Raw genomic sequence first — 19116 nt, 5'->3', positions numbered from 1 at the left:
GGCGCTCGGGGGCTTTGAGCGGCGCCGCGTCCTGCCGGCTGCATCCCCCGCTCCTCTGCGCGCACGGGGCAGCCCCAGCTGCTCGGGGAGCCACGGTCCGGCGGAGCGAGGCAGGCTGCGGGGGGCTCCGAGCCCCGCTCGCTAACCCCGAAGCGGCCGCCCCGCGCTGTCCAGGGTGCGGGCCGGGGGCAGCTGCAGCAGCCCTTTGGGGCCAGCGCTCCCTGGCTGGGGCGGCCAGCGCCTGACCCGGCTCCCGGCTTGCTCCAGCGCAGCGGGGAGCTCCCGGGGAGCTGAGCGCGCGCTGTTCCCGCCAGGCGGGCTCAGGCTCGCAGGGGGCGAGCTCGCGGGACCATGCTGGCCGCCGGCGGCGGCGGCAGCAGCAGCGGCGGCCCGGCAGGCGCGCAGGCGCAATCTGCCCGGAGCCTGCGGTTCCCGAGCCCGGCGTGCGGCACCGCCACAGTCTGGGCTCCCCCCGCCGCCCGAGCGCTACTACCATGAACTGCTCCATCCTCGCCGGAGCTACTCACCGGCACTGGGCGCGAGACACCTCCCCGGCTGCCCCCAGCCGCCACCGCCGCGCCCCTGCCGCTCCAGAGCCCGGCTCTGCAAGCGCAGGATGCCGGGCGGCAAGAGAGGGCTGGTGGCACCGCAGAACACCTTCCTGGAGAACATCGTCCGGCGCTCCAGCGGTAAGAGCTCCCCGGCACCTCACCCCCTGCCCGGCCCGGCCAGGGACACCCCGCCCGGCCCTTTCGGGGGGACCCTGCCTTGTAGATCAGGACCAGAGCGGGGGAAAGTTAGTTGCTGCTGGGCTAGGTTATCATCGCAACTTTATGGTGTGCTGGGTGTCTTTAGACTGGATGCAGCCCGCTAGCCACGGGCATGCTCTTAATCGCCGTCCAGCGATGCTGCTGGTCTGCTTGGCACAATTTGTGGCTGGGGAAAGAAAACCGAATACATTTGCTTTTCAAAAAAATCCCTCTGACCCCCATCGGTGCAATAGCGAAGAAGCCCCCTCCCCTCCCCGCCGATTATTTGTGTCTTCAGCAGGTGAAGATCAGAGAGGAATAAAGCCCTGATTTGTTTAGCAGCTTTCTTTCCTGTTAATTTAAGGAATTTGGTTAATTCCACGTGATGCCTGAAGTTCTTCGGGAGGTTTCGTCATCTAGCATTGGTAACTTTAGCTCTCTAGCTAAAAGAGTGTCCCACACTGACCGCGATAATAGACACAGTTGACAAATTAGAGAAGATACTTTTATTGTAAAATTGTTCAGCCACCACTTTCTGTCTTTATTTAATTAAACTGAAAAAGTGTATGTTTGTGAGTGTGCATTTCCACTAACAGCAAACTATGCTGTTAATTATCCATAAAAATAATTTCTGTAGAGAACATAATTTACCTGTAGTTGTAGATATCTGATCTATCCAGCATTTGCTGTTCTTCATCTGGTACCTTCCCCCCCTCCATATAGCTTCTTTAGTGCATGCCAACTTTATTATTATTATTATTTATTATTCATTGCATTTAAATACTTTGAGTTTTTGTGAACTGGTTCTGTGAATAAATAATCAAAAACATATTTTGAAACTATATATTAACTATATACTTAATTCATTCTATGTCTTTAAAAATGGGTCTACCTAATAGGCTCACTTTTTATCTTTCTTTTGTTGTTCTGTGGTCTAAAGCTCATAGAGTTTTGTAACACTTTAACACTAATTTTTGTTGCAAAGGTGCTGTTAGGATTTACAGTGACTTGGGTGGTGGTAATCCCGTAGCTGTGCAAACATGCCGAGTATTGTCTGCAGTTCCACACCCGCAGACTCCTCTGTTTTATATATATATATAATGACAGGATTGTTGGTTTTCAAAATTCCATGGCCATAAAATTATTCATTGCCTCTGGACTCTATTTTACCCTTGCAGCGCATTAGGAAACACGTTCAGGAATATCACACATTAAAATAATGAAATGGGTACAGATCATCCCACCAACAAAACACACATGATACTTTGGGCTAAACTCTGACCTCCTGCTTAGTCTTTACTGAGGCAAATTTCTATTGAAGTGAGTGGGAGCTTGTATGAATAAAAATGGAAAAAGGACCTCAGAATTTGGCCTATTGATACCATACAAAAGTTTAGATCAGCAACGTGATGGCTAACACTGACCATTTATGTGCTGCCAATGTCCGCGTTAATCTAGTAACATGAATCAGAAAGAGGGACAGAGGAGAGGAAAGTGATTTAAAAAATTGCAGAATGTATCATTAACGCATATTCTAATGTTATCTGAAGTCCAGCTGAGCAGTAGTTCTTTCCATGCCTTCAGTTGCGCTGTGCTAAGTTCATTTCATATTTCTGCCTTAAGTGGTACAGTTTGTTGGGTTTGACACTGATGTCGGATGAAGAATTTGGAGGCTGATTCTACGCCCATTGAAGTCAATGGGAATTTTGCCATTGCCTTCAATGGGAGCAGAACTGGGACCTAGAAATTGTTGGTTAAAGAATGTTGTTCTTGGTTTTAAAATGTCAGCTTCATAATAAACCAGCAAACATTTTTATCTTTTTCTTCCTCTTGTATTGCCGATATCAAATGCTCTGCTTGGCTGCTGATTCCGTGTCAAGTTCTATAGCGGTATGATCACGGGAAGTAGGGGTCTCTTGCAACAGTGTACTCGCCAGAATTTTAAATGAAAGATTAAATAATACGGTTGTATATAGCACCTTTCCTCTGAGGATCTCAAAGCATTGAATGAATTATAATTACACTTCACAAGCAGATCAAGGAGGTACAAATAAGCATTAGCATCCCATTTTAAAGATGAGTAAACTGAGGCATGGGCAGTTCAATTGTTGTGCCCAAGGTTACACAGGAAATCAGTGGCAGGGCTGGCAACAGAACCCTTAATCTCTTGTTCTAATTAGGTCACTTGGCTATCCTAATGAAAGTTTAGTAAGGCTTAAGGTACCAAAAAAATAGAAAAGCTCAGTAGGTTTTTTAAATTGTACTTTTAAAAATACTTTATTTTCCATCTAATTTAAATTTGACCAAAAATGGGAACATGGGATTTGCCATATGGGATCAAACCACTGATTCCTCTAATCTGCCTCCTCTAGTGGCTGATATCTGATGCTGGAGGAATACAACAACTTTCCATAATGCACCAAGCCAATTGTACATTGATGGATGGGTTGGGAATGTCTTCCTAGCTCATGCAGGTAATCAGTTTTATACCCTGAAGCATGAGATTAGATTATTTTTATTTCACTTAATGACTCACGTTGTCATGGTCATAACATTATTCATGCTTTTTGGAAATCAGCAGCACTATTGGATTCCATGACATCTTTCATTAGCAGTTAGTTCTATATTGCATGGGCCATAATGAATGGCTCTTGAATGGCCAAATCCTGCTCTCATAGTCAGTATAAGGCAAGCAGGACTATACACCCTGTGAAGTAATATTGATTTTTGTTTATTATATCTGTACTCACAGATTTCAAGTCACCCTTCACTGTCACGGAACAGAGTAAACAAAAAGGGCTTATTTTTTTATTATAATCTTCAATATTTCGAATATCTCAATCTAGTCCCCTCTAATTTCTTTCTAGGTTAAATAATGCTATTTTTGTTTGTGATTTCTCATCACATATTAAATCCCATCAGACTTCTTTATGGCCATATATTTTGATTGAACAACTGAACATTTATATACAGAATTACAGTAATTTTATAAAGTTGACATTCATGCTGACTCTGCCTTTTGACAGTGGGAGTTTTGTGCACAGATTGAGTGTGGTAGACAGACCTTGCTGTTAAAAACAGTCATATGGTTGATTTTAGCATGAACTGGAAACTTTCTGTTTAGGAAGCTCAAGAACCTTTCCCTTCCCCCAGTTTTGGTTACAAAATAGATTAGACTCAAGAGACATCTCATGAAAAGAGTGAAAACGCATATACAGTACAAAGAAATGTATTGGCCACTGTGTTTCCATGATCCATATGCTGGAGTGGACTTCCAGAAACCCTTGGTTAAAATTATACCCCCCAGTTGAAAAGTATGGGAAGATTTGGGGTGACCTCATTTATTTCTGGTAGCATTATCCCCCCCCCCCGCTCTGAATTCTTCTAAATCAGCTTTGCTAGGGGTGACTTTTCATCCTGGAGCTTGTAGAGTACTTTTGAAGAGCCAATTATTTTGCCTTTTGGACAGCACCAAATTGCTCCATCAGGTAGTTTGAAAAGGATTTCCCAGAGGATGGTAACTCTGGGCCTCTTCACAAATTGTTCATCCAGCCACAACTGATATTGCCTAAGCTAGTCATTCTGCTATACTATCAATGTACTCAGTCAGTACATTTTTCAGGAACAAAACAAAACAAAAAGCCCATGAAGGGCCTGATCCAAAGCCCACTGAAGTCAATGAAGTCAACCCACAAACAGGTTCAACTGATCTGTTTGTGCTTTGGGCCAGGCCCCGTGTACCTGTGTTTTTTTTTTTTTTTTTTTTTTTTTGCCATGTGTTGATGCCTTCCCCCTTGCTTATGGTTATAAGAAACTTGAAGTAAATGAGCAAATGAATAGATTCCCCGGTTCGTTATCCTTTCCCATTGTAAGCATGCTAATCCCTGGTAAATGAGGTTTCATGTAGACTAAGGCCTGGTCTACACTGGGGGTGGGTGGGGATCAACATAAGATACACAACTTCAGCTACGAGAATAATGTAGCTGAAGTCGACGTATCTCGTGTCCTCACGGCGCGAGGTCGACTGCCGCCGCTCCCCCGTCGACTCCGCTTCCGCCTCTCGCCGAGAGAATTTTTTTGGGGGTGAGAGCACTGTGTTAGAACAAATCACTGATGTTTCCTTTTACCTTTATTAGAATTTGAGGTTTTGAAAAGGACTTTTCTTTCTTAGGGCAAAATCTTCCTCTCAGCTCATCACAGTAGTGCATACCTTTGGTTTTTTGGTTCCCCAAAATGTGCAGAGCTTCCACTGACATAAGCACGTGAGATGGGACCTGGATCCAGACATCCCACAGCTTTGATTCCAGAGCTGAAGTTTTCAGCTCCGGCCCATTTCTGTACGACACGCAGGGAAAGCAAAATGTTGAAGCTGAGCACCGAGTTGAGCTGTGTCAATAAAGAGAGGAGAAATTTGTCCTCGCTGTCTATCTTCTCCTTTTGCATAATTCATGAGTAAAGTCCAAAACCTGTGTTTAGGACACAGTCTGGTTACATAAAAATATACAGGTTTGTAACTAGTTTACTCTGGGACTTCTGAGCAGGATGCAATAGAAAGCAAAAATAGTTTGCAGGGGAGCAAGCCCTACTTTAAAGACCAAGAGTTCTAATTACCATTATTATTTATTACTTCTCTTGCATTAACACTTAGAGGCCCAATCAGGAGCATGGTTCTGTTGTGCTAGGCACTGTACAAACACATATGAAGACTTGGGGAGAGAACTTGACTCCAGTGCAGGAAATGGGAGTTTTGCCATTCACTTCAGTGAGGCCAGGATTTCACTTTGGTTTCTGCCCTGAAGAACTTACAATTTAATGCCACAATCCTGCAATCAGATCCATAGGGACCTTGTTCCCTGATGGGGCTCTGTGATGTCAGGGGGGTTCCACATATATGAAAGGAACTGCCCCTTGCAGAACCAGTTGCAGGGTCTGGGGCTAAGAAGACAAGTGACACTCAAAGGGGGAGGGGAAAGGTGTACGATAATATATGTAACCTTTTATATACATTCATTTTAAATATTGAAAATATATATACGTAAATCGGTGTCAGCTCCCCGCTTCTGTCCCTCAAACTCTCCATCAGGAGTTGTCTGATGCCTTATAAGTCTGGTAAGGGAAAAAACTCTCAATAATTAAATGGATTTTTGTTTGACCTCTCCATTCTGAAAATTCTTTACGACCAGTTAGTAGAAATACTAGGGCTGAACACCTTTCACAAGTACCTCAATTCTTAAGCACAAGGGCTATAAACCAGTGGCCAAATTAATCTGTGGTCTAACTCGTTTGGCTACATTGCAGTCAGGTCACTGATGAACTTGGTCTAATAAATTTATTATAATTAGTGGATCATTTAGCTTTTGAAATGCACAGCATTACTATTGAAATATCCAGATGATTACAACCGGAATTTGATTAAATTCTTGGGTTGCATTTATAAGTCTGCCTGAGGATGGATTTTGAGTCTGAACTTATATAATGATTGCAGTAAATTGTTGAGCAGTGCTGTCTATCCCAGACACCCCCTTCTTGCCCAGGAGACTGTCCTTTGCTGGGCCTGATCCTGAAGCCTTAAGTGCCTGTGACTCCTGTTGAAACCAGGGGGAATTTTATATATAAAACAACTACACCTTTTCAATATTTATAGTGTTTTTTTAAAAAAAATAAACGTAAAAAATTTGATCATGAAAAATTGATACCAATTTAATAGTTTAGAAATGCGTACGTACAATTTTGTTGGCTAAGGGAAGAGCTAGGTTTTTTCCACTGATATTTGATTGGCTGGATTACAATGAAGATATCTTTTATGTTTGTAAATACTTTTTCTTTCACGTTACTGACAGCTGGATTCTGCTCTGGAAGAGGGATTGTTACCTCTATTCAGGGAGAACAGCATTCAGTATATGTCACAAGAGGGCGCTCTAAGTGTTATTGCATCTACAGATGGGTGTTTCAATCTGAAAGAAAACAGTAAAATGAAATTATTGCCTTTTAGAGTAAACATTTAGTTTGTTGTTACTGGACGAGCTATATAACGAACAAGAAATGTAAGAAAGTTAATTGAATGGGAAATGCATGTAGTTTGCCTACTTTATCACTATATTACTTGGTGGCTAGCCAGCATTTAGTGCCTGAAACACAGGATTTTTTTAAATGAATAAAACATTGTTTTCTGTTTGATGGCAGTCTATAAGGGGTAATGTTGTGGGCTAATAATTCTTTCAAGTTAAACTGCATTTCAAGAAACTTGTTTTGACAAAAGAGTTATGTGTGGTTTTCACGTACTCGGGAGCTTGTGTGACTGACCGACAATATTTTGAAAGATAAACGCTTTCAATGGGTATTAGGACCCAATCCTGCAGTCCTGGCTCCCAGTGGGAGGGAATCTCGCTGGAGTAAAGGGGAGTTTTGCCTGAGTTAGGATGGTATGATCAAGTTCGGAGTTGAGCTCTACCACGTGGACCTGAGAACAGTACACGTTTGAAATTACAAGCCTGATCCTATTGACTTGTGAGCAGTCCCAGCGACTTCATTAGGAGTTTTGATCAAATCAGGACTGCAGGATTGGGGCCTAATGCCTGGTGTGCAAGGCATTTAGCTTTCAAAACATTGTCAGTCTTTCTCACAAATTAGAGTGTGAAAATCAGACATCATTGTTCTTTCTCAAAACAAATTTCTTGAAATATAAATACATTGAGGCTAGTGGGACTGCTCACATGGGTAGTTACATGTGTAAGTGTTTTCAGGATTAGGTCCTATGTACAACTAAAATTAGGGGCCAAGATTTTCCAAACGAGGAGACTAAAGTTGGGATCCTAAATCCATATTTAGGATCTTGCCTGAGTTTCAAGAGTGCTGCACACCCAACAGCTCCCTTTGCTTGTAATGGGAGAGGCTGGATGCTCAGCACTGATGAGAAGTAGGTAGGTCCCAAGAAGGCCCTGGTCCTGCAAATATTTAAGTATGTGCTTATACACATGAATAGTCTCATTGACTTTAATGGGATGCTCACATGCATAAAATTAAACATGTCTTTTGCAAAATCCGCCTTAACTATGGATCTGAGATCCTAAATTTAGGCTCCTATTTTTGAAAATCTTGGCCCTGGGATACAATATTTTGTAGCACTATAAATGGCAAAGGAGTTCCCCCCGCCCCCAGCTCTCTTGTTAATTACCATGTAAAAACGTACCTTAGTGATATAAGATGGTATAAAAGATTTCCATTTCTTACATAACTTCCAAACGCCTTCACTTTCAGCTTCTGCAGATTCCATAATACTTTCAGATAAGTGGCGATTAGTAGCAAATTAGTATTTATTTTTGAAATACACATTTTCACACAAAATAGACCAAATCCTGCTTCCCTTCCTCTTATGAGCATTCCCTTTGAATTTAAAGGGACTACCCAGGTAAACAAGGCAGGCTGGATTTGGTCCAATTGCAGTGGGCATAATTTTAATAGAGAACCGACTCATTGGACGTTTTATGGGTAGTTTGTTGATATCTGTGACATGTAAAAAGGTAACTGGGAAAGGTTTGAACTAATGTAAATCATTTAGGCTATGTCTACACTACAGCCTATGTAGGCAAAATTTATGTCGCTCGGGGTATATATATTCCACTCCCCTTGGCGACATAAGTTACAGTGATGTAAGTGTTTGTGTGCACAAAGTGCTCTCCTGCCAGCATAGCTTATGCTGCTTGCGGAGGTGGGTTTTTTTATGCCGACGGTATAGCGCGTCTTCACCACACGTGCCTCAGCAACGCTGTACGTATAGATGTGGCCTTAGAAGGCAAGCAGTGTAAAATCTATGGCCATCATGCAATAAAATAGCTTCTCAGACAACCAAGGGGGACAACCTGTTTTCTTTATTGATGTAAACACCTGTTGAGGTAGGTGGGAAATTTGTCTCAGTAAAGAGTGAAGTATCAGAACATACATGAGACTAGGCCTGTTGTGTAGCAACCAGTTTAACTTTTGAATGTTTGGACAATAAGTTAAATGCAGATTATAATGTTTTCCTTTTAGTGTTTGCCTTGGAAATTGCTGACAACTGCCATGCTCATAGCTGTCATACAAACTACATAGTGATAAAACAGTGAAACATACATATGTGTACCCAATTTTATAATTTTTGATGAGCAGCTTTTTTGGGGCAGGGCCATGGCTTTTAGCACAATGGTGAACCAATCGTGAGTTGCTCCTCAGTTTGCTATTGTAATATAAATATTAACAACAATAGTACAAATAAATATCTGAAGCAGGACATTGTTCTGTGATGAATCTGTCAAGCAGATCTCAGGAGTTAGGTTTGGATGAATTTGAAAAGACTGACATGATTCTACATATTTAAAAGGCAGGAGGGAAAAACAACAACACTGTATTAGAAAATGTAGAACGGCCTTTACTGTACAGATTAAGAATGTCATAAGGAGGTTTGTGGTATCAACGTAATGGCTCATCTATAGCACCATGCCCAAGCTTGGCCCCCTGATTCTGCAGACTGTTCCGCATGGAAAGACTGCTGCACCTGCACAGAGCCCCCTTGACTTTAGTAGGGCTCTGCCCATGCAGGTCAGCTTGCAGGATCAGGATTTTCTATTGTATTCTGTATGGTTGTGTGCGATGCCGTGAGTGTGTAGCTGGATCCATTGACTAAATTCAATAGAATATCATTATTTGTCTGTGTCAGGGCTTAATTAGATTGGCTAAAAGGAAATCAAATATAAAGGGGGGCATCTGAAAGGTTTTTATTTTGTACAGAGTCTCATGAGTTTTCCAAGAGGCGGTAGTGCAGATTGCAGGGCTATGCTGATATTGGTTTAGTTATTGGGACAGTTGATTGACAGTCACGTAAGTGGTTTGGGATTCTCATAAGAGAGTTAAGAAGCAAGCCAAAGTTGAAACAGAATTCCAGGCATTTTCACACAGCCTGTCAGTTCCTGGCTGTGCTCTGTCTGGATTGGAAGTGCCGTGCTTGTAAAATTGATTTGGATAATAAATCTATTCAGATGGGAAGATGTGTTTTTTTTCTTTTCTTATTTTTTCCTATTTTTCATTTCTGGTTGTGTTACTGAGTCTTTGATTTTGTATATCTCCTTCTTCTGACATAGTTGTTTGGTTCCTTAAAAGATTAGTTGCATATTCTCCTGGGAGGAGATGTAAATATGAAATGGTGATTTTTACAAATTGTACTTGAGTATTTCTAAGACAAGATGAGCAGAGATGATGTTCTTCACTTGGTTAAACACATCTTCTCCTAGAGTGATTTAGCTGTTCTTGCTTTTCCATCATTATGTAATGTGTATTTTTACACCGCTTTGGGCATTTTGTTGTTAAAAAAAAATTACTTGAACATTGTGCTCGTTTTTTAAAAACAAGGTTCCCAGGTTCAGAACAAAGCTGAACATTAGCTATTGTGCGATTGTGTAGATAATATTAAAGGTTTGGTGCTGTACTACATAGTCTCCTACCTTTTTATATGAAGGAGCTTACGTGCAAAATAGAAGCATGAGAAACTTAAAATATATTTGATTTTTACAAGAAACAGTGCTAGCAAAAGGTGGAATATTTACTGACATTCAGTAGTACAGTTGCTTGCCATCTGTATTAAAGTTTGTAAATACGAGAGTAATGTTAGCTCATTAAAAGGGCTGCTGACCCTTCTGAGATGCTAGGAACTCTTTCTTGCCTGAGACCTGCATTCCTGTTCTCCTATAGTCATCAATGTTTTAGAAGTATCTATTAAAGGAATATATACATCCTCCAGAACTTTGCTTCAGGCATTCTGCAGCACACTAACAAGATGGGGGTGGGAAAAATGCCTGATGGACCTATGCCATCAGACCAGCTTAGACATCATAAAAATGGATGTTTCTCAAAGGAGATGTAAAATGAAAGTGCATTTTCAGCACATCAATTACATTCAAGCAAGAGGGAATACACTAATAGATATTTTAACTTAATAACTGTGGAAGTTTTAAAGTTAGCTGCATGTGAATCTTTTCAAATAATGATTTATTGCCAGTTAGCTAACTGGGAAATTCTCGGCTCCTACATTCCGATGTTGGATCAGAGTCTATCACAGCTAGTATTTGGTGTTCAGCATTGGCCAATATTGAATGGGCCAGATGCAAGTGTTCCCCACTTTTCCACCTCCTCCATAATGTGCCTGGCAAGTTGTGCATTGCTGTACGTGGAAGGAAAATATATTCCTTTCTGGGCCATACCATGCAGCACTTAGTTTACATGAGTTTAAATTACCCATATTTTAAACTAAATATAAATTAATCTAAGAACACAGTTTGTACCAAGTGGGGATTGAATGCCCCACTAAACTTCTGTTACATTGATGTGTGTGTACAATCGAAACCTTTTAATCCCTGGACTCTAAGTCCATTGGAGCTGACACAGGGGCACTGGTAGGTAGAGGAAAACTGCCTAAGGAGGTAGCCAGAATACTGCCCTCACTCTGCTTATCAAAGTAGTCTGAAGTTTTATCACTAACCAAATGTTAGCAGAGGCAAAACATGCCTTCTTCCATTGCCAGCGTCCTGGGAAATTCTTCTTGGACAACGTTTTAGCCACAGTGCTGAATGGCCCTTGGCTATATGGAGCAGCCTGTCAGAGGAGATTAGAATGAACCCAGAGTTGACTGTATTTTGAACCTGAAGCACACCATAATACTAGTTTTGACCAAAGCTGTCCTGCAAGTACTGAACATGAAAAACAAACGAACAAAGCTAACTCCCCAGCAAGTGTAACCAGCAAGATATTAAGGGAGGTGGAGAGCATAATCCTCTCTGGTCAGTTCTGTGTAAATCTTAATCTTGGAAACGATGGATGGTCTAGAAATTCCTCAGGTAGGTAGGTTGTATAATTTTGTAACTAGGCCAAATAGGCAGTGGCGCATTAGCCACTGGGCCAACGGGGCCCCAGCCAACTGTGGGGCCCTGGAAAAAATCTGCTGCCAGGCGCTGTAAGCCCAGAGCCCTGGCCCCCAGGTGGGCAGGGCGAGGGAAGCCCCCATGTCCTGACCCTGCCCCGCAGCAGCAGCGCTGGGTGGGGGAAGCCCTCATGCCCCAACCCCCTTCCCCAGCAGCAGCACTGCCGGGCAGACGGGGCAGGGGAAGACCCCCCCCAGCGGCCCCCAATCCCAGCAGAAGCCACGGGATGGGGAAGCCCCAGTGCCTCCCACCCATCCCTGGCAGAAGCCATGGGGCGGCAGGGGAAGTCCCCGTGCCCAACCCTGCTCTCCGGCAGAAGCGCTGGGCGGGCAAGGTGGGAGAAGCCTCAGTGCCCAGAAATGTGGGCAGTGGTGGGGGAAGCCCCAGCACCCAGACCCCTGTGGTGGACCCCCTGGTGCAGGGACAGAGCTTCTCTGGTCTTGGGGCCGCAATGGGGGTAGGGCAGAACGGAGCAAAAGGGGTTGGGGGGATGGAATGGGGAGGACCCTGGGTGGAACAAGGATGGGCCCTGCCCCCAGGGAAGGGGCAGAAAGGGGTGGGGCTGCAGGCAGAAGGAGCGGAAAGGGGCAGGGTCACAGGCAGAAGCGGTGGGGAGGGGCTCCCCACTTCCTCTGGTCCAGGGCTCCAGGAAACCTTAATCTGCCCCATCAAATAGGTAACTTTAGTCCCAGACTGGCCGTTAGGACCAAACCTTGCTCATAGTCACTGCAGAAACCTAAATGTTCGTCCTCCAGTAGATATCTCTGACAATGTGATCCAAAGCTTCACATCTCAAACCCGGCAAAACCCCCATAAACTGCTATGCTGTACCCTTTGTTCAGTTATGTCTATTGTTACCAAGAGGTTAGATTCTAAACGAAATAAAATGGGGTGCAAAAATTCGAAACATTTCAGAATATATTAGCAGTTAAAACAGAGGGTTAAGACAAGCAAGGACTCCTGCCAGAGTTTTGGGGTGTGACCTTGTGCAGGTCACTCAAATCTGTGCCTTTAGTTCTCCACCAGTGCATAATTCATTAATACTACTCTCTGAATAAAGCAGAGGTGTATTATATTTCTGTGTCCTGAGTACTTCATCTCTTGATACTAGAAGACATGTCGGTGCCCTTTTCCTGCTGTTTGCAGAAAGACTCATTTAATTCACAGATGCTTGGAGAGGGTCCCATCTTTGTATTCAGAACTGTTGAAAGACCTTTGCACATGCCTTGATGGTATTTTTAGAATTTGTGTCAAGAAAAAAAAATATATGGGACAGGTTAGCTGATGATTGGCGTTGTCTCCAGCACTGACTAGGGGTAGCTAACCCTGCTTTATTTGTAGAAACTCTGGTGTCTAGCAAAAAAACTGTTTAGGGTTTTGTTCTGAAATTGCAGAAGTAATGTAAAGATTGTCAAACGCAGCTTTGATGGAGAAAATAACTCTATCAGCAATCAAATGGGGGAAAAAGACAGGTTGGTGTTATACACATGCATTAATGTGGTTATGATATAAGAAGACTCGGACAGGATGTCATTACTAAATCAGCATTTTTCAGATTGCATTGGTATATCTATAGGCTCTTTCCTTTGTCAAAGTTGTAAAGAGAGGACGCTAAATACACAAAGCAAGAGACTTGTATATTTGTTTGTCTTTGGCCCGATGCTTGTTACAATGATCATTGTACTAAATTTAGCCTCTTGCTAAACGTTTACTTTTTTTTTGTTTTTAATGAAAAGTCAATAAAGCAAAAACAAAACAATAACCCAAAGTCAATGCTGCTTTCCTATCTCCCGTGGGTTTGGTCAGGCTTTGTTAATTAGTGCTTTCTGAGCACTATGCGATCTTCGGATGTAAGATGCTGTAAAAGTCCAAAAATTTAATATCAGGCATGCCATATGTCTGCTCTTGGCTGTGACATGCCTCTTATGCTGTGTACATTGTGTTCTGAAACAGTTACATAACAGGAATATAGGATCAAGATTATCTCTGTCACAAATGATAAGACTACATATCTACGTAATCTGTTTATTGGTTTATGAATCTCAGGTCCTCCAGGGAGTGTCACAAATCCACATGATATCCCTGAATGATTTTATATTTGGATATCTGATTCTGCTGAAAGATGGATACAATAGAAATGTCAGTGGGTTCGCTTCTGGTGAATGGAGGACACTCCTGTTTTCATATAAGGTGTTTCTTACTTCTAAGTGTCTAGAACATCTTAGGGAAGATAGGTATAGAAAATGAGTATTTTTTGTGTGTGCGCAAAATCAATCCTGTTTTTGATTCAACACTCATGTAATACTTGTAGATTCACACAGTCTCTCCCAAGTAGGATTTTCCTCACATGGGAACGTTTAAGTCCTGCACCAACTCTGAACTGTGCTCACTTGAGAGGAGTTAATTGGGGTGAATGTTGTGAAGACCATTCATCAGTTCTAATGGGGGAGAGGGGTTTGGCTGATATGCAGATACATTGGATAAAATTAAAAACTGTCCCATGGGAACAGTCATATTCAGAATTGGAAACGGCGGGGGGTGTTACGGATAAGGTTCTGTTAGTACTGCAGTAGGGCTGCCAAAATAAAACAGTGGTGCAGAAAAGAATTCTGGTTACGTCTCCAAAGCGTGAACATCTCTTTTACACTCTCTCGTCACAGTCCTGGGATTTTTTTTTTGTCCTCACCATGCAGTTCTTTAATCCCTTTTTATAGCCCCAGCAATTAGTGATGCACACACTTGTTACTCCCATCTAAATGTCCTGGGTTCAAAAGTTGAATTCACACCCAAACATTACTGGACTAATGTTCTGCTTAGACAGGGTGTGTGTGTGTGTGAGAGAGAAAGAATAGAAAGTCCAATTAGATAATAATGGGGAAATGGTGCAGAGAGGGTAACAAACAGGGATACGCTGTGTAGAAAGTAGAGGGAAGAGTAAAAAATACCTGGAATATCAGTACAGTGGGTGAGATCTTAGCTCTATTGAAGTCAATAGCAAAGCTTCCATTGTCATCCAATATTATGTATTTATTTATTTGTTTTGTGGTATGCATAGTTGCTCCAGTCATGGACCTGGCCACTTGCTTCCCTTTAGGTAGAAAAACAAGTTTAAAAAATATTGACTCCCTCTTGGGATAAAAAAGATTTTTGGGTGAACTCAGACTAATTATACGAATCTAAAAAGGTTGAAGTTCACGAAACCCAAAGCTCTATCCTTACATCATTCTGTCTTTATTAGATTTTCACAAGGAAAAATATGTATCTTCAGATTTTTTTTCTAAATTCAAGTTTGTAAAATATTTGAGAGAGATGTATATAAAAACTCAAAAATTTTCCAATATACTTACCATGTTGGATAGAATACTATTTGGATTATATACTCTACATTCAAGCCTCTAAACCATATGAAAGAGTGCAGTGTAGAACTTATTAAAAACACAAATTATCGCTCTTTGATATGAAAGTAAGGTAAATATATCAATAAACAAAAGCAGTAGGCATAATTATCCTTTCACTATTATAACGACAGCTGCTAAAAAATCCCCTTTGGACTTTTTTTGGACAATACCTGTGCTGATAAGAAGATACCTGTATCATCACTGAGTTTGTACATTAGAGACTTTTAATGGCTACATTTCATTAGCTTTTTTGTACCACTCCAGTGGTGAAAGTTACTGAATCGCTCCGTAGCCGCAGTAAAAACACATTTACACAATGCTCAAAGATGACCCTGGGTCATAAACGGAGAACCTCTGTTTTAGACTATAGGGAGAACATGGTTACAGGAACAATATTAGAAATGTTTGCATTGCTGATGAGCATATAACACTGTGGCAGTACAGCTGAAGAAAATGGATATTTCCTGCTTCAGAAACACCTTGCTAAAAGGAGCTTTGGAGGAACGTCGTTCCAAACTGGTGAATCAGACTGTTTTAGGACTAGCTCCTAATATGTTTGTGCCAATTCATGTATATGAGCTGTAGGCACTGACTAAAAGAACAGATGATTGAAGCAATATTTAAACATGGGGTCAGCCTCCTGAAAATACTCACTGCAAATATTAGCATATTTACAGGAACTGATATAGGCTGATAGAATTAACCAGAGCCAACACCTCCTTTTATGTCATAAAATAGATGTTTCCAGTCTGTATCTACAATGTTGTTTTCTTTTCTAATCTCAGCCTTGAACTTTTTACTTTCCTTGCTTCCCATCACTATATTAGAGTTCCATTCAGCTTATATATTATCTGCCATTATAGGCGTGATATAGCACAGTGCATAGCTGTGCAAATTTCTTTCTGCGTGTTGGCTGCTGTCCTCCACCCCAGAGATGGCTGTCTCTGAATAATTGTGTGAAACACTTTGGGAACTGTGAAAAGCACAGTGTTTTATTTGTCTTATTATGCAACATGCCTGTCATCAATGCTAGGCACACTGACCATTTAACACATAAATAAACAATTTATAATGTAGTTCAAGGTTGATATCAAGGCACAATATCCTCATCAGATGATGATAAGAGGTGATTCTTAGAATTTACTGTATGAATTGTTTAAGAGCTGGGGCTTGTTTTAGTGCTTTTAGGTGAAAGAAGCTTCAAGCCATACTAGGAACAAATCCTGTCCAATCAAATGTAACTTTTCATTTTATAATGCCATATCCTTTTTTTAGAGCCTTTAATTTGTTCAGTTATCTGTTAAACTCAGATCCGATTGATATTATCCATATGAATAACTGTCTGCAATTGATTTATAACACAAGGATTATTTAACCTTACATGGTGGTTAACTACAAATCTTCCTCTCTCTTATTTTTCTTTTTAGAATCAAGTTTTTTACTGGGAAATGCCCAGATTGTGGACTGGCCTGTAGTTTATAGTAATGACGGTTTTTGTAAACTCTCTGGATATCATCGAGCTGACGTCATGCAGAAGAGTAGCACTTGCAGGTACGTAGCCTCTGTATATTTACAAACTAATTATTTATATTGAGTGAAAATTAGTACTCTGCTAAAATGTTTAAATGATCTTGAAAGCCTTAATTTAAAAATGATCTGTTAAAAGTTTGCAAAATTACCAATAAACTATTTAAGGTACCAATGCAATCAATAGAATTTATAACTATAAAGGTTGGATCCTGCACAGTGCTGAGTACTTTGTCTCTGATCCAGCAAAGCACTTAAACACGTGGCTGATTGTGTGCATGAGTAGTTCCATTGACCTCAATAGATCCACTGAAGTCAATGGAACTGATCGAGTGCTTAAAGTTTAGTACATGCTCATGTGCTTTTGCTGGATCAGGGCCAAACTGCTCAGCATGTTGTAGGGTTGAGCTATAAATGAAAAGAGAATATTTCTGATGATAATATAGATTTGTTTTTACTTTATAACATTTACCAATGAATATATTTTCTGCCATCCATGTTTTGAAAAAACAAGCTAGTTCTTCCTTTAATTAGCTTCCAGGTCCTGAGTTCAGGAATTTGTGACTTGTCTTGTAACAGCTGTTGATGGTATAAACGTTCTGAGCAAGGCAGGAATGAAGAAAAATCTTCAGTGGAAAAGGAAAATTTTAGAGACTCTGGGCTAGGTTCTCTTTTGCCTTGGAATTGCTCCTGATTTACACCAGCATCAGTGAGGTCACAATCGGGCCCTGTAATGAATTTGAAAGAGACGTGCAGACATAGTAGGATATTTAAAAATTGGGTTTTAGTACACACAAGTGGAACATTTTTAATAGTTTCGCTCTAATTGACTCACAAGAGGCCTACCCCATGAGCACACTGAGATGCAAACTGCACTCTCTGTCACCATCGGGACAGTTACCCCTAGGAGCAGATGGACGTACTGTCACCCCTTGTCTGGTGATCTGCCAGGAGAGGCCAATTTTAATTTATGGCCGGACATCCATCCTAGCCTCCTCAACTGAGTGCCTGGGAGCAGGGCCAGCTCCAGCATTTCTGCTGCCCCAAGCAAAAAAAAAAAAAAAAAAATAGCCGCGATCAAATCTGCAAATCTGACTCTATATGTGTGGTACGTTAACTACCATTCCATTTTCACCAAAAGGCAACAAGCGCATTGCTAATGGGAAAATGTAGCCTGCTCTGCTTTTCTCTATTGAGGAGGAGGGGAAACCTGTGGAATCCAAGATTCCTGAACGTATTCAGACTTCCTATTGCAGACAATGGTGTAGGAACAAGCTTGTGATGTTACCATACAATATTGAATACAGGCAATAGCAAGCAAGTTTACAAACTCATGGGGGCTGACGGAGACAACCTCATCACAGCCATCCCAGATGCACTGATAGAATTGTCCTGTTGCACTCCCATGATCACATCTACGTTTTCTTTGTACTGAAACACATCTATATAAGCTACTTGCTGCCAGCTGAGCCTCTTTCCCGTGGCTCTGAATTAAAACCATTACAAGTACAGAACAGAAATATAAGAAAATTTTAGTTAAACACCTTTGAAACATGAGGACTTATGAATTCTCCTATTAAAATACTATTAAAAATACCCTCTCAATTATACTTCAGATAGTGAAGGTGCCAAAAGGTTTGTTGCCTAGCAGTGTTTTTGTGCATGTTTATGTGCTATGGGTATAACATGTGGAGCAGTCTCCCACCTTTTCTCTCTAAGGATGTAAAAGTTTATATGGGGTTAAATTCACCCCTACGGAGAGAGCCAGCATGAGGCCTGTGCACCATTTAAGTCCCTCGTAAGCCCTGTTTCAATGATGAAAATGGTCCATGGATGTTGGTTTTGTTGGCACTGGAGCTGGAAGGTATAACTCAAGTGGACATACCCGCACTAGCTCTGATGAAGCTAGCATGCTATTTGAGCTGGAAATTACATCTTCCAGCTCCAGAATAGACACCTCCATTGTATTGGCCCTCTTCACCAGGTCACTCTTATGTTACTCGTGAGTAGGAGGTTAGTAGGGTAGACAGGGCTGCTTTCTAATATAGACTCCATTTTTTTTTCTCTTCATAGAATCATAGAATATCAGGGTTGGAAGGGACCTCAGGAGGTTATCTAGTCCAACCCCCTGCTCAAAACAGAATCAATTTCCAACTAAATCATCCCAGCCAGGGCTTTGTCAAGCCTGACCTTAAAAACCGCTAAGGAAGGAGATTCCACCACCTCCCTAGGTAACCCATTCCAGTCACTTCCAACTTTAGAGTCTGTCTATTTAGCAACCACCTTTTCATTCAAAGACTGGGTCAGACTCTTTTCTATGCCTGATCCTTAGCCGGTTGAGTTACACTGAGCAGTGTGGTGATTTCCACATGCCCCAAGGGGTCTCGGAATGCTGCCTCAGCAGAAATTCCAGTCTTTGCTGGTCCATGGGGTATGAGATTGGGATCAAAAACTTATCCAACAGGTTTAACGTCCAATGCATGCCTTTTCAGACAG

At 41.7% G+C, this 19116-nt stretch overlaps 1 protein-coding gene across 1 annotated transcript in view; it reads left to right on the top strand.

Annotated features, from left to right (window-relative positions):
• Positions 1-298: 298 nt before the first annotated feature.
• KCNH5 (potassium voltage-gated channel subfamily H member 5) overlaps positions 299-19116 on the top strand; it is a gene marked incomplete in the record, with an annotated part of 213102 nt that continues 194284 nt past the window's right edge. Inside the window, 2 exon segments of the mRNA XM_034770282.1 lie at positions 299-689; positions 16521-16644. Of these exon segments, the coding sequence (XP_034626173.1) occupies positions 617-689; positions 16521-16644 (197 nt within the window).

The sequence above is a fragment of the Trachemys scripta genome, chromosome 4, assembly GCF_013100865.1.
Source record: "Trachemys scripta elegans isolate TJP31775 chromosome 4, CAS_Tse_1.0, whole genome shotgun sequence".
Lineage (NCBI taxonomy): Eukaryota > Metazoa > Chordata > Testudines > Emydidae > Trachemys > Trachemys scripta.
Note: the sequence above shows the minus strand (reverse complement) of the source record. Positions and strands in the feature narration are given on the sequence as shown.